At 44.7% G+C, this 15,663-nt stretch overlaps 1 protein-coding gene across 1 annotated transcript in view; it reads left to right on the forward strand.

The window, feature by feature from the left end:
• Positions 1–2,079: 2,079 nt before the first annotated feature.
• MAN1A1 (mannosidase alpha class 1A member 1) overlaps positions 2,080–15,663 on the forward strand; it is a 145,983-nt gene continuing 132,399 nt past the window's right edge. The window contains exon 1 of the mRNA XM_061460031.1: positions 2,080–2,960. Coding sequence (XP_061316015.1) covers positions 2,358–2,960 — 603 coding nt within the window. The 5' untranslated portion in view covers positions 2,080–2,357. The remainder of the gene's footprint in view (positions 2,961–15,663) is intronic.

Raw genomic sequence — 15,663 nt, forward strand, 5'->3', positions numbered from 1 at the left:
CAAAAGCAGGCAAGTGGCTGGTGAGGTCAGAGGGCTTCAGTTTAGGAGCATGACACCATGGGATGGCTATAGAAATGTGGCAACCTAAGAATGATTTCAGAATACGGAAGAAAGGCACTTCTTCCAGCAAGAAATTCTGCCTCCAAATATTATCACTTAAGTAGTGATGAGTTTTGAGGGCAATCTGTGAAAAATATTATACACCCACATACACAGCAATTGAAGCAGAATATGCTTGCTGAAGCTGAGAGTGGTATTTCACCATTTAGGAAGCTTTTCCATTAGTCAACTGTCTTTCAATAGCTGAACTCCATATTTGCTCCCTTAAATGCTGCTTAAAAAAAAAAAAAAAGGCTGCATAGATTCTTATCTCCTTTTCCAAGCAGGCTGAATTCTTCAATCCTAAATAGTTTTATCTTGGCACAGCTATTGGGCTACATTACACATTTCTGGGAAATGTGTGTCAAAATCAGAGTGCTTATTGTTTAGTTTAAGGAACAGGTTTTCATCTAAATGTGGGAAAATACAACTCATTAAAAAAAAAATAAAAAAAAAAACAACATAAAAAGTGAAGGAAATTAATGATTTTGCTGGATGCAAAATTGGGCCCTTGATCCTTCAGTTTCACGTATAATCCTGAAATTTTATAGAAGCATTTGCTCATATACTTATGGGAGTTTGTAGAACTCAGTCCAACTATGTAACTGTCTTCTCTAAACCTGCTTTTAATTAGTCTATTACATATTCTAACTTCTCAAGAATGGGATTTAGAAAAGCACTGGGCAGCAGCCTTATTTTATTCCTATTAAGTCAATGGTGAAACTCCCCTGAACTCCACTGGGAGCAGAATTTTCAAAATCACATTTGTACAGCTTACGCAACCCCTTCTCCCTGCCCTTGTTTAAAGCACAGACTTCCCTCTACCGCTGCTGGGTTTTTTTTTCGCTTGCAAAATAAAGTCACGCAAATAGACAAACAAACCAACCTCAGCTCCCACTTCTGGGAGCAACATCTCTCTCTGCTTTCTTTCTGACTCTCTGGCTCACATTCTGGAGGAAACGTCTAAGTTTGTTGTGCCGAACTGCTGTGAAAGTCTAGGAAGGCTCCAAGCACGTTCGAAAAAAGTTGGAGATAAACCCCTGGGTGCTAGCTGGAGTCCTTTTTCCAGTTAAAATTACCCAGGATTTTATTGTGTTTCCCTGCTTCTCACATCCCCACTGTTTATTGCACTGTTCTGTAACACGAACAAAATAATAAATCGGTATCTTTTCTTCTTGTTGTTGAAACTTTCGCTCTCACGGGAGGCTTGGAGACCTCGATGCAGCAATTTGATCAGCTACCAAATATGACATTTCTTTGTGCCAACACCTTGTTATTTCACTTGCACTAGCGCAGACGAGAAGTTGCATTTCCACCCTCACATAGATACATGAGTTCCCCCTACTTCCTCGCAAGAGCTTTACCTGCAGGAAAAGGAAATAAAACGAAAGCCCTGCTGTTACGGAGAACGCGGCTCCTGCTAAGAGCAGCGGGCAGGGCTCTGCCGCCCGGCCTGCCCGCCTAGGCACCTCCTGGCGTCGCTGCTTCCCCTCGCACCGTTCCCCGGCCGTGCGCACGGGTAAGCGTGTGCACACGCGTGTGCAAGGCTACGCGCGTCTCTGCACGTGTCGCTGTGCGCGCACCCGCAGCCGGAGAGGGGAGGGGCGGCGCAACGCGTGTGCGTGTGTGTGCGCGTGTGTGTGCACGAGTGTGTGCACAAGCGTGCACGTGGGCGCGCGTGCCTGCCCGCCGGCCACGTGCCGGGGCCGCGCGCCGGACTCCTGCCGTCCGCGGCGCCGCCTCGGGTGGCCGGTGACCCCGCGGGCAGCCTCTGCCGCGGTCTCTCCCTCCCCCCCGCCCCGCCTCCTCCCCGGCGGGCGGGCAGCGCCTGGGCAGCCCTCTCTCCACGGAGCTGAGCCCCGGAGCCAAGGGTCCCGCAGCGCGGGAGGGCGGCAGAGCAGTGGCGGTAGCTCCCGCGCCCCGCCCCCCTCGCCATTGGGCCGTCGGCGGCCCCGCCCCGCCCCGCCCCGCCCCCGGCGGCCTGGCAGTTACGCGCGGGAGGAGCGGGGAGCGGCTCCCGCGGCGGCCCGGCAGCATGGGTTGGAGCTGACAGCGCCCGCCCCGCAGACGCCAAGCGCTGCCGGCGGCGAAGGGAAAAGTTGCCGCGTCCGCCCGAGGAAACTTTCTGCTGCCGAGGCGTGGAGGGAGTGGTGGCGGGGCCGGAGCCAGAGCCGAGCAGTCCGGTCCGGTCCGGTGCGGTCCCTGCGCGGCGGCGGCGGGGCGCGCTGCCCTGCGCTGCCTGAGGCGGCGCGGGGGTCATGCCCGCCGCCAGCCTGCTGCCGCTCTTCGGTAGCGCGGCGGGGCCGGGGGCACTGGGCGGCCCCGCGGGCGGTGGCGCGGGTAGCGGGGGCAGGAAGGCGGCGGGCCCCGGCGCGTTTCGGCTGACGGAGAAGTTTGTGCTGCTGCTGGTGTTCAGCGCCTTCATCACTCTCTGCTTCGGGGCCATCTTCTTTCTGCCTGACTCCTCCAAGCTCCTCAGCGGCGTTTTCTTCCACTCGGCAGCCCTGCAGCCGCCGCCGCCGCCGCCCGGCGGGCAGCCCCGCGCCCAGCCGCAGCCTGGAGGCGGCCCGGTGGCGGCAGCGGCGGTGGCGGCGGCCGCGAGCGGGGCGGGCAGCCTGGAGCGGATCCGCGCTGACCACGAGCGGGCTCTGCGGGAGGCCAAGGAGACGCTGCAGAAGCTGCCCGAGGAGATCCGCAGGGACATCCGCCAGGACAAGGAGAAACTTCTTCAGGACGCCCGCGGCAGGAAGGAGGCAGGCGCCCCCGGGCTGCCCCAGCGTCTCTTCCGCCAGCCCGTCGGTGCCGTGGGGCAGGAGCCCTCCGACCCCGCCGTACGGCAGAAGAGAGACAAAATCAAGGAGGTGGGTGGCAGCGGACGGGACTGCGACCGCGCGTCGGTATCCTCGCACGGGGCAACAGGTCGCTGCCGGGGCTGGCGGCGGGGGACTTGGAGGTGGAGTCCTGAGCCCTCCTGCTTCTCCCTGCGGGACGGGGTCCCTCCCTCCGGCCCTCTCTCGGCAGCCCTGCCGTGCGGGTCGGCTTCATCGCTCGTGGTTGCACCTAGCAGTCCGCGGTGCGTCTCGCACCCCTGCGCGGCCGTGGAACGAGAGCTGCCTGGGGACCCGGCACTGCCGGTGCCGGGTGCGCTCCGGGTGCGCTCCGTGCCGGCTGCGGCTCCCTCCCTCTCTCTCTCTCTCTCTCCTTCCCTACGTTGCCAGTCTCCTTCCGCTGTTGCACCGAAACCCGGGGAGAAAAGGGGCCGGGAGAGAGCTGGGGGCAGCGGCCCCGGGACTGTGAAGCCACGCGGGTCCGCCTGCTCTTCCCGTGGGGCATCCCGCGTTCGGCCGCCGGCCTGTGAGTGGCGAGTGGGTCACCGGGGCGCGGGAATGGGTCGACGGGGACGGGAGTCAGCACCATCCCCGTGCCGCACCGGTGGTAGAGGAGTTGTCCCGGCTAAGCCGGGTGAGCATCCGGGGCGCGAGGTGCGGGGAAGCGGCTTAGGGATGTCGCGATATGTATGTCCCGATTTGATGCTGTTCACTGTTCAGTGATAGCGGCTGCTGAAAGATTTGAGGGTGTTTGGGAAAATACAGTCAGTGTAGCTTATAGCGGTAAGGTGTCTGCGCCGTGTGGGTTTTGACAAATTCCTTGCTGCTCGGTTGGTTCAGGTACCGTTGTAAAGTCCTTCCTTAGAGAAATTCTCCAAACTCTGTATAGGCAAGACTGTCGTGAGCAGAGCTTGACACGGTCCTCTGACAGAAGAATTTCCTTGATAATGTAGTTCATCTTCCCATCATTACTGGCTGGTTTATTTATCGAGCTGACAATTTCAGCTGCCTGCAGACATTAGGTTTTATGAATTAATTAGTAGCATACGTTTCCTATTCTGTAGTGATAGGAGTGAGACCAGAACTACTGAGTATTTCTGTTTGTGAAACACTGTTAGCCTTATTTGGAGTGATATATTTTTTTTTGCGTTTGTACAGAATGGTCTGAAAAGTGAGCCGTGACATCTTATAGAGCATCAGATAATGCACTCTCACAAATCTCAAGTTATGTTCTGTGCTCTAGAGTCCTTGCATCAGTTTAACTATTTTAGCAAATCGTGCAGCAGTCATAAGCAGTGAATACCAACGCAAAGGTATTTTGGAGGGAGAAACAAAGGTATTTTGGAGGGAGTGTGCACATGATATAGACCACATCTTGAAGTGTGCAGAGGTTATGTTGTCTTCTGGTTTAGTCACACAGGCTCCCCGAGGCACACAGAGCAGTTAGAAATACCAACGAACTCTTTCTAGTTACCTTGAATTGCCATGTAGAAGTATGTAGAAGTAATGAGGATCCAAATGTGATGAACGCAATCCTGTAGTGTAGAAGACTGCAACAAGTAAATAAGCAGGGAGAAGAAGAGAAAACTTAAATATACTGCTGCTTTTGGTTGTCCTGCTATGTGGCAGCTAGTCCAAGTTCTCTTTTTATTACATATGGATCCAGGTGTGTATGTGTATATTTGTATGTTTGTGTATATACGTATGTACATACATATCCCAGTATCTCTTCAATATTTCTTCCTCCCTTTCCGTTCTATCAGTCTTCTTTCTCCTCCACTCCTACACAGGAGCCGCTAGCAACACAGTAACTGCCCAAAGCAGATTTCTGGCCATCTAAGCACAGGAGATAACAGAGAGACTGCACTTAGTTTCCCAGATCTATATTTTCATTTCATACCTCAGTACGAGTCCTCAATACTATGTGTTGTTTTTGGGAGTGGCTTTTCCTTCTGATTCAGTATGTGATCTTAGCATGTTGCTTACTTAACTGCTCTTGCCTGGTTTGTTGGGTTTTGGTTTTTGTTTTGTTTTGTTTTGTTTTTTTCCTGTGTCTTGACTGTTTTGATTTGGTTTTTTTTTTGTTTTTTTTTGTAAATAATACTGTCCCCACCTTGTCCCACTTGGCTGAAAAACAGTGCTTCCTTTTCTGTGTTAACTTGCTTCACAGTGTTTTCATATGTTGGCCTTTATGTTGCTTTTCTCTCCTTCTTTCCAAGCTCTTCTCTACTTTTTTTATGTTGATACTTTACCACCAAGCTGAAATTCTAACCTGCAGCCTTTTTGGAAATAGATTTACATTGTAACTTTTTAAAGTGTGAATGCTTGTATTTCACTGTACACATACAGAAACTGGAAGTATCCCCTAAAGTATCTGCTTGTGCTTGGTGGTTTCACACTGGAGGTGCAAACATAAAAAAAAAAAAAATCTTTCTGGTTTCATAATATTTTTTTATGCCTGGAATTTGTGTCTGCATTATATGATGTACATCTTATACCTAGAATTCAAACGTTGAAACTGTTCTTGTAGATATTTTTGACACAAGGAATCAGGCCACTTTAAAGGAAAAGAAAGCCAAAAATGTAGGTTTGTTGTTCCCTGTATTTCTGTCATGGAAGAGCCCTGTCTCATCAGCAGGATGACATGAAGCTGATGGGACAGAGCTTGGAGATGTTTGGTTAATTTCCTGTTTATTTTTTTTAATTTGAAATCAGTGTTTAAAAGTTTAGCCAGCACAGTATGATTTGTGATCACAAAACAGTAAAGCTCTCTGGCTTTATAGCTTTTCTTAACAAAGTTTTGTTACAGAAATTTTAACCACTTTTTCTATGGCATACCTTTTTGTACTAAAAAAAAAAGTGAAACTTGATACAGGTGGGAATATAAAGATTCTTGAACGTTTTTCAATATTGAAACCAGCATAGATGTATATAATTAACTAGAAAAATAAGTTGTTAGGTGCTTATCAAGCAACTAAAAGACTTGTGGAAACACGGACAAGTGGCAATCGTATTGCTGTTGCTGTCTTCCACACTGTCGGAGCAATACAGCTGCTCCCAAGGTCTGTGTGTGGCATCTGTCCCACCATTACACCCCCAGGGCCTGCCTGTGCACAGGCGTGCCTGTACAGATAAGGGATGTGGGCCAAAGACCAGAGATACTAACAGGTGCTGCAATATTCCTCTGTTTCTTTTCTGATGATGACTTACAAGCAAACTCAAAAGGAGGGCTGTCAGTACTGCTGGCAGAGGGTTTCGCCCCATACTTCCTGTTGTAAAACCACTGCCAGTTGCTTGTGACTGCTGATTTTTTTGCTGGCTGACCTAATGTTGCCTGCTCTGAGTGTCTTCCTCATGCCAGATGCCTCAGGAAGCCTTAAGCAAAGAAACACAGCTGCTTTTGATCATACCAGTGCACTTGTGTTTTGTCAGAACATCAGTTCTTTGGGCAGTTCAACTGATGCTCTGGTATTTCTGTAACTTGCATCAGCATCTGGGTACCTGGTATAACTCACACTGGTCTCAGTTTCAGTGTCCTGATAGGAGCCCCAGTTGGTGAATGAGGAGGTTGTGGTTTGTATTTCTGTTCTTCACCTCATTGCCTTGAGAGGTGACCCCTCTTCTGAGCAAGTACCTGCTGTGAGTTTTTTCCAATCTGTAAGAAAAAAGGGGCAGTGGAAGGCAATGATGACTCTGTTTCACTCAAGTAAGCTGAAAGTCTTCCGGTCTGCTCTTCTCATTGCTGGTTGTGGCTGGACATAATTATTTCTGGTGTCCAGGGAAGACTTGCAGATGCATAGGCAGTTTGGAAAATATGGCAGCTTGACATGACTGGGAGTGATTAGAAGAGACTGGTAGTAGTGGGGACAGGCTATCAAGGTAGGAGATGCACAGTTTCAATTAGGAAAATCTGGCTTTGAATCTCTTCCAAATCTCATTCTTCTCTTCCCACTCCCTTCAACCCCCTCACAGCCCCCCCCCCCCCCCCCCCCCAAAAAAAAAAGGAAAAAAAAAGAAGATTGAATTATTTAGGTGTTAAGAAAATAGCAAAACCTGAACTCTTTATTTCAGAGGAAAGGAATAAAAAATGATGAATGTGCTTGCTCAGGTACTAGAAGCAATATAATCACATTAGTGCGGTGCTCTGCCCAGGCTAATTAATCCTGCTGAACAGCAAGCTATTGGTGTTGGTGGAGAACCATACTAATGTGGCTGTGCTGTTCTTGTATAAGGTAGCTAGCTTGGAAACTGTACACATTATTGTTCAGAGCTGTTTGGACATGTTTTCAGGCTAAAAGCCTCCTTGGTAAACTGGAATTGATGTCTGAAGAGAATGATCATGCAGTGCTCCAAATATTTGCACAGCTATCAACTGTTTCAGTCCTCTAGTAGAAGTCCTGGAGAGAATTTAATTCACTGATTCTGTGGTCATTCCTGAGTAGTAGTCCTTTGAGCTTAACAGGGCAATGGGCACAAGTCAGCAAAACAGACTTTGCAGCTCAAGATCTCTTCATGCTGCCTTTCTATAAAGAACTGGATTGAGGTTGTATTGCCAGTGTGAATTCTGGAGCTACATAAACCCTCAGCATTCATTTTGTTTGTTTAACTGTTTCCTATGGTGTCTTTTATGCAGTTTAGTTGGAAGTCATTAGGTTAAGCAAAAAGTCAGTAGTGTTTCAAGGAAGTTCAGAAGTATCTGGAGGAATGCTTGTGAGCATGGTAGAAGGCATTAATTGGAGATCAAGTACACGCTTAACATAGCAGTACTTGGACATAATCACAACTTCCCCATTAACAAGGAGAAGTGATGCCAAAATTATAGAAGATGGCTTGCTGCCAAAGAAGGGTGGTTGGCCCCTTTGTGCCTTTCTACTTTCTTTCACACGGCCTAGTATGCAGGTGCTGCGGCTTAGGGGAGTCCAGACCCAGGCTGGGGGAAGATTTATTTCCTTTTGGTGATTTTTGTAAAACAAGGTCAAAAGACGTTGCTGTCAAAAGAGGAGGGGAGATCTCTTAACTATTTTTGTCTTCCACAGTATATGTTGTGTTAATTGCACGGTAGCCCTTTGTAAGCTGCTTCAGCTCACTAAGCCAGCAGAAAATGGCCAGAGCAAAGAAGTTGAATAGTTTTCTGTCAAGTTGGTAAGTTGAAGGTCTGAATGGAAGAGTGGACTTGGTGCTAGTTTTGGCTGTGGTGAGGAAGCAGTAGTACTATGTGGATGAAGGAGGTATGAAACCTCTTTCAGGTAGCCTCGTTCTGGAAGCTGATACCTGATCTTCTAGTCTAGCTTCTCCATTAAAATTGAATCTCTGCAATGTGACGTTTGCAAAGTAAAGGTTCAACTACTGTAATAACCTTCTGCAGCAGGCTGAAGTGCTGTGCTTCAGGAGACTGTTACCTCCCAGACCCTGTTCCCGGAACAGAAAAGGGAAAAAGAAACACAGTGGCAGGAATTAATGAAGTGCCAGCCAGCTCCTGTAGACTCAAGAGTCAGAGCAGTTTTACTGGGAGGAAGGTTGTGGGGGCCTTCACAGGAAGGGAAGGAGTTAAAATGCAGCTGTGATGGCGTTGAACCGTTTGGTTTTCAAACAGAAAAAGTTGTGTTCCCTGATGGTACACTCCTTTAAGAACAAGATAAAGTGAAAGCAAAGGAGTTTACATGTAGTAAGAGGGCAGTGTGGTGATTCCTGGAAATATGCTTATGATGCAATGCATTTCAAAAGAAGTTTTCTTGAAGTACTGTGTGACCTTAATGCAGCCATCTTGTAGCTGCCATTCAGTTTTTTGGAGTTTAAAATTAATTTTGACTTCCACCCCCCCACCCCCACCCCCCCCCCAAGGCTTTATTTACCTACCCATAATCTTCAGAATTCTTGTATCTATTTTTTCTTTTTGATTGTTTTGCAGTGCCTTCCTTCCTGATAAACACTGTTTATTATAGGGTTTTGTTTGTGTTTTTTTTTTTTTAATGGTCTTATAAATGCATTAAGGAGGTGAATTAAGAGCCTAAATACAGGGAATCAAATATAGTAGGTAGGTAGGTACCTTATAACCCTAAGTTAAGGGTATCTTTACAAGGCTGTAGACATTTTCCCTGGGTTTGTTGGGAGATTTGTGCTCCTGTGAAGTGGCAGCTGGAATTGGCAGGGGTTATCTTGCAGCATCTAAAATGTCACAAAACAGTAAGTTAAATTGCTTGTGTAGGGATAATGGCACTACAAGATGCAGAGGAGCTTCATCTGAGTTACCAAGAGTACGATTCAGTGAGTCTATTGAGCAACCTGTTGGCAGACCCTATGTAGAGCCTGTTCTATCCATTTTTGTTGGGTGCGTGGCCTGGTGGGGTAGGGAGCCAAAATGTCTTTGTGGAGGTCTGAACACAGTGGAAGCAGTGGATGCCCACTAAGCGAATGCATTTGAAAGGAGAGCAGTGTAGAGGAGAATGGAATTGAGGCATCTTTTTTTCCACAGGACATGAAATAGGGTATGCCTTTGCCCAGTTAATGTTCTTTCTGCTGGCGGCCCTGAAGGTGCTTTTAAGGGGGACATTGTTTCAGATGAGTTGCTTCAGCTGCTCTTTTTTTTGTTTTTTCTTTCTTTTTCGTTTTTTTTTTTTTGAGAACCTGGCAGCCTCTTCTCAGTCAAATAAGTTGAAGTTTCTGTCATGCAGGCAAATGCTTGTCTCATTTGAAAATTGGTTGTGAGATGGAGGGATGTTTCAGATGTCTGAGAGTGTGGCTGGGTGTGTATTTGACTCGAATTGGGTGTATTCCCATTGCTGGTTGGTTGGGGCTTTTTTCAGCCTTACACCTGTTTTCTGTGAGCTAAGAATAATATTTACTTTTCTTATGTTCAGACTTCTATGTTCTCAACAGGTAAATTTACCAAAACTGAAAGTCCTGTGTAACTGGATCCTCAGAATTGTGGGGAAATGAAAAAGGCTTTAAATGTTCAGTGGAAAACATCTGGCTTTCACAAAAAAAGCAAGCACATGATTAATTCTTTAACTGAAAACCCACGTGCACATTTTATGCAAAGGCAAAATGTAAATTCCAGACACACAGGACTCTTTTCGTGAAAGCTAAATAAAGTGATCTAAAGACATGAGGTAAAGCTTAAAATGGAATGCCTCCTGCATTTTGGCAAAAGTTACATTCTCATGGTGATGATTTTGTATTTACTGTTAGTATAGCACCCTATAGCAGCCATTTAATATAAAGTAATAGAGTAAATCATAATGTTGGTAAGTACAGTTGCTTAAGGCTGTGGTTCTGTGCTGTAGGCAAAGCGAAGCAGAAAAATTCCACTTGTTTATTAAAATCTGCCGCTAAGGCCATAAGAATGTCTTATCTCGTTCAGGGGGAAAATAAGAGTGGTAGACAGCCAGGCTTTGATAGCTTCTTTGAATGTTAATGAAAGCGCAGGACTACGAAAAGGAAATCATGGGCAGACACTTCTTATGGAAGGTAATTAATGTCATTACAGAAGCACTTGTATGACTGTTGGATGGGCAGACCTTTTCTTAAAGTTGTTTGAAATGTATTGCTGTGTGAACTGAGTGTGTTAGTTTTCTGTTTGGCTGGGTTTGGTTTGTTTGTTTACTTCCTTTTTTTTTTTAATTTTCTATTTTGGGGAGCCAGCATAGGTGTAAATTTCTGTGGTTTTCAACTTCAATAGGGTATCCTAAAAAGCAGTTCCTTTATTTGCAAATAATAAATTTGTCTTCCTACCGTTTTGCAGAATAAGAGTAATACATCTGGAAAGTGGCTTTGATTCACTGTTTGCAGCTGTCTAACAGTGCAGCACTTCTGGCAGTAAACTGCCACCTGAGATGGTACTGAGATGAGGACACACTGTTTTTTTGGTAACAAATTCAACTATTCAGATGTGCCTCTGTGTACAGTATATTTTAGACATTCATTTTTGGAGTATTTTGTGGTCTATTTCAAAGTTACTCTAGAACTGTCATTTTACAAATGAAAAAAAAAAATTGTTTATGTTAGCCTAGGGATTGAATTAACCAATATAGGACCAATGTACTAAATACTCAGTATACTGGTTCCTTCATCTGTCTGAAAATCTCTTAATCCACAAAATTTGTTTAGTGTGTTTTTTTGGGGGTTTTGTTTTTGTTTTTTCTTGGTTGGTTTGTTTGTTTTTAAGCATGTGATATAAAGAATGTGTGCACACTTCTAAGCAGCATCTTTGGTTTTCTGTTTTCCGTGACTCCTTATAATTGGGTCTGCAAGTCTGTCATGAAAATGTAACTGGTGAGTAATAAAGCACATGCTTGCCTGAACCAGAGTAAGTGAAACCTTTTGCAGAATTGTGGTTAAGCCGCTGTTGTATCACAGTGCTCAGCAACCTTGCCCGTAGAGAGTCCAGAAGACTTTGCCACCATGAGAAAGCAGTTTGGTTTTCCAGGGGTGAGAGGGGTCTAGTGACTTGCACAAGACTGCACACTGTGACAGGTTTAGGAGCAGAGCTTGATTACCTGGATCCTTTTTGGTTGATCCCCACTAAACCATGGGCTGTTGCTGTGTACTGAGCAAAGACTGTCTTTCTTCCTACCCACACTGTGGGTCTCTAGCCTGGGCATGTCAGCTCACTAGGGTCAGTTTAAACCTGGGCTTTGGAGACTGGCTCACTGCTGCACATGGGCAGCTCTGGTTTGCTGCTCAACTGCTGCTAATAACACTGTTGATAACAGGGGAGGCTAAACCTGAGGCTCCCCAGTTCTGTGTTGAGATCGCTGGCTGTGAGCTTTTTTAACCAGTACTTGGGATCAAACGCTCTGGTCCAGTGGTGTTTTGAAGGAAGGCAAGTAGGATAGCAAAATTCCCGGTTTGCCTTTCTTGCATCTTGAAATCTTCCTCTTGAAGTCTGTTGTAACCAAGAAATGGTGGTACAAAATAGTATGACAACTTGCTATAACTCTGCAGTGAGCTGATTGGATTTTATAGCTGGTGTTTATGAAGATACAGGAATTGCTCATTCTGATGCCTCTAATTTTAAAAGCTTTTCAGAGAGATTGGATGAGCACATAATCTGCTGTTACATTCTTATAACACAGCCCTTGTGGGAACAATGAGGTACACAGTTTGTTATTCAAAGGTAACTGCAAGTGTAAAATCTACTTTCCTCCCACTCTTTCTTGGAAACTATATGTACCCTTGCTTTTAAATTGTCTTAGAAATAAAGCAAGTGAATGAAAGTCTGGCTTCTAAGAAATTTGGGGCCTTTTTTCAAAATGCAAATCTCTAATAAGGTAAGAAAATACATGAAGATTGACAGAGATGGTAGGCAGTATTGAACAAAGGACCAAAATTTTCTGTGCAATGAATGAGCTGATGACTATGAAACATCTGGCTGTTACAAGACTTCCTGTGTGTATCTCAAAAAATTATTTCAGAAGAATCAACCTCTTTTCTCTGATGCTGGGCAGAAACAGACGTTGCAATTTTAATGTAAAAGCATGCAGCTTTACACTTCTCGTGAAGATACGTTGCTGGCATTCAGGTTAGAGGCAGTGCTGCATATTGCTTATATGAATAAAGTAGAAAGGAAAAAAAAATGCCATTTGCTTTTTTCCAGAATTTTACATTTTCTGACTTGTGGAGGGGTGATCTTATTGCTTGGCAACATATGTATTTTTTAATTCTTTATTCAAAGTCAGTGTATGCTTTTAAAACACTGCAATAAAATTGCATTAGATTGGTGTGGCTTGCTTCTTTAATTAGTATTCAGACTGCTGTGAGGCTTTTTTTTTTCCTCCAGAGTATCTGCATATTTTTCTTCTGCTTAGTCCATTGCATAATAAACATCTCTGCCTTTTGAGGTTTCTTTTGTTCAGGGACTGCTTTCTTCCAAGGAAATAGGAAGTAGCTTGTGGAAAATAATACCAAGCTAAAAACCAGTTTGCTTTCAAAGTCTAGTGCCTAAGGAGATAGTAATTTCACTATTCACTGATAGACACACTTATGCAGACCCAGTCTTTAACACTGCTGTCAGTTTTCTCAGTGCCTTTGAGCACTGACATCTGTTGGTGCACTGAGTGGTGATACTAATGATAAAGCTTCGACCCATGTTGCTGTCTGTAGGGAAGTTCAGTTGCCTGCTACCGTGGTTATAGTTCTCCACCCAACTGTGATTTTGAGAATTGCACTTTACATTTTGTGTTGGACCTAGATAGTAATACTGGATTCTTTAAACTCAAGTTTAAAGAAGAGAAATAGATGTTAATCATTTGGCAACAATCCCCTGCCATCATGCAATAGAAAACCTGATTCCCATTTAGAGAGCAGAAGAGATATACACACTACCTATTTTAAAAGTCATAGTACTTTAAAGCTGCATACTGTTTGCTTTGTTCTGGTGAGACTGTGAAGAATCATCATGGGAAAAACTATGCTATGTAAAGACAAACTGCAAGTTGACTGATATTTTTATGTCTTACTCTGTAAAGCTCTACAGTAAGCATGGCATTGAACTTGAACTGAGTTTTCATAGAAATGTGTGTGATCTTGTCGAGGGCTGAAGTGACATCACAGATCGAGAAGGGCATTTCAAAATGCAAACTTTCTGAAGAAAAACCTGTAAGTCTCTTCATGCAGTTTCTTAAAAACCAAACAAAAAAACCCCATCCAACCCACTGAATTCATATATTGAGACAGAAATGTATTTCTACCTCTCCTCATATATATGTTTTCCATAAGATCCAAATATATTGTGCAATTGGTAAATGATAAATTCTGTTGTCTGTAACTGAAGATGTAGTTAGTTGGGGGCATGCTCTGACAGGAATTAGCACCTTAGAAAGATAAAAGGTATGGGGGTTTGTTTTTTACAAATAGTCATCTAAATTGAAAAAATAATTATACATATGCTGCAAGAAAAATCCAGAACACTGGGATGGAGCAAGAAATTCTTATAATTCAATAATTAGTTTTGTTCAAGTTATTTTTTTATTATATGAAACTAAACCTTGCATAAAGTAGATGTTCTGTGAGAAAGTTTTCAGGCTTCATGGAAGCAGTTTTCATATGCAGCCTGATCATCTGAAATCATTATGGAGACATGGTTGGTCTGCATTTATGCACACCATAGTCCTGTTTGTTCATTCTCCCAAACTTGTGCAGGATCTTGCTCTTGATATGGAGAGAGATTCAAACTCACCACTGAACCTCTGGAGGCCTGATCTCTTGCTTAGAGCAGGGTTAAATACCTTAAAAAGGATAAGCTGTCTTCTTCAGCACTGTGCATTCAAGTGTGGAAAATCCCTGCAGAGTGGGATTCTGTAGCCCCTCTGGACAAATGTATTCCAGTGTCTGAGGACCCTTATTGTAGCTAATTTTAAGTTATTATTTATTCGGTTAGAATTTATCTTGCCGCAGCTGATGGACCACTGCATTCTTTCATTATGCTCCCACTGAGAAGAGCTTTGCTACCTTTTCTCCATGAGTACCCACTAAGTCATTAAGAAGCTGCCTCTATTCTGAACAAACCCATGCCCAGCTGTCTCTTCTCCTACATCATGTGCTTTCAGTTGTTTGGGTTTTTTTTTAACCTCTCATTGGTACAAAGGAGCTGAAAACCAAGAATAGGGCTCCTATTTGGGGCATCAAGAATGTCACCTAGAAAGTGCTAATTGCTTCCCATCACTAGCAAGCACTCTTGCTGATGCAGCCCGCTGTATAGTTAGCCTTCATTATGGAAAGGATGTCTTGCTTACTTGTGTTCAGCAAGTTGTTTCTCAGGAACCCCAGGACACTTGTTGCAAAGCTATTTTCTCGCCTGTAAGTTCCAATCATGTACTGTGGCATGGGATTATTTATTTCACGTTATGTATAAGATTTTTGCATTTCCTTTTATTTGGTTTCATAAGGCCTCTCAGCTCACTCCTTCAGCTATTGAAGCCCTTCAGGTGGGAGCTCTACTTTCCAGCTTCTTGGAGTTTGATGTTACCAGTGAAATTAGTGAGGACACGTTCAGATTAATTGGAGAGAAATGTTGCTCATAGCTAGGATTTTGACCTATTTACTGCTGTCTTGAGTTTGGAAGTCCAACAACTCTTTTTCATGACCTTTATTGGACAGCCACCTAGTCCATGCCTTTTTGGCTGCTGTAGTGTTAAGGGGGACTGCATCAAAAATGGTAAAAGTCAAGGTAAATGATGTTGCTGCTCTGTCCTCATCCACAGAACCATCATAATAAGTAACTGGGTTGGTTGAGCACATTTTGCCTTTGGGAAATTATACTTGGCTGTTCACAAAATTGTTTCTGTCCTTCATATTCCTGGAAATAGATTCAAGGAGGATTTGCTCCATTTTCTTCCCAGGGTTTGGAATAAAGCTGACTGGCCTGTAGTTTCTCAAATCATCCTTCCTGCTTTTTTCATCAGTTACCCGGGACCTCCCTTGGTCACTATGGCCTTTCAAAGGAGATCCAGAAAGGCCTTGCAATGACATCGGCCAAATCCCTCAGCACCATCAGAAGTACCTCATCTGACCTCATGGACCTGTGTGTGTCCTTTTTAAGTGTTCTATTCCTAGCTTTGTCTTCACTTACCTGACACCTTTCTCAGGCTCTTGCCACTTTAGCCCCATGAGTTTGCCTTGCTGGTAAAGACCAAAGCAAAAAAGACAGTGCTTGATCTTTTTCACGTCCTTCACCACTGGTTTTCTGAACCTGTTCGTCAGAAGGTCCCTGTTTTGTTTAGTTCTTCTTTTGTTGCTG

The sequence above is a fragment of the Pezoporus flaviventris genome, unplaced genomic scaffold (genome assembly GCF_033815535.1).
Source record: "Pezoporus flaviventris isolate CSIRO_AGI_PZ_B2104156 unplaced genomic scaffold, CSIRO_AGI_Pfla_v1 ptg000031l, whole genome shotgun sequence".
In the NCBI taxonomy this organism is placed as follows: Eukaryota; Metazoa; Chordata; class Aves; order Psittaciformes; family Psittacidae; genus Pezoporus; species Pezoporus flaviventris.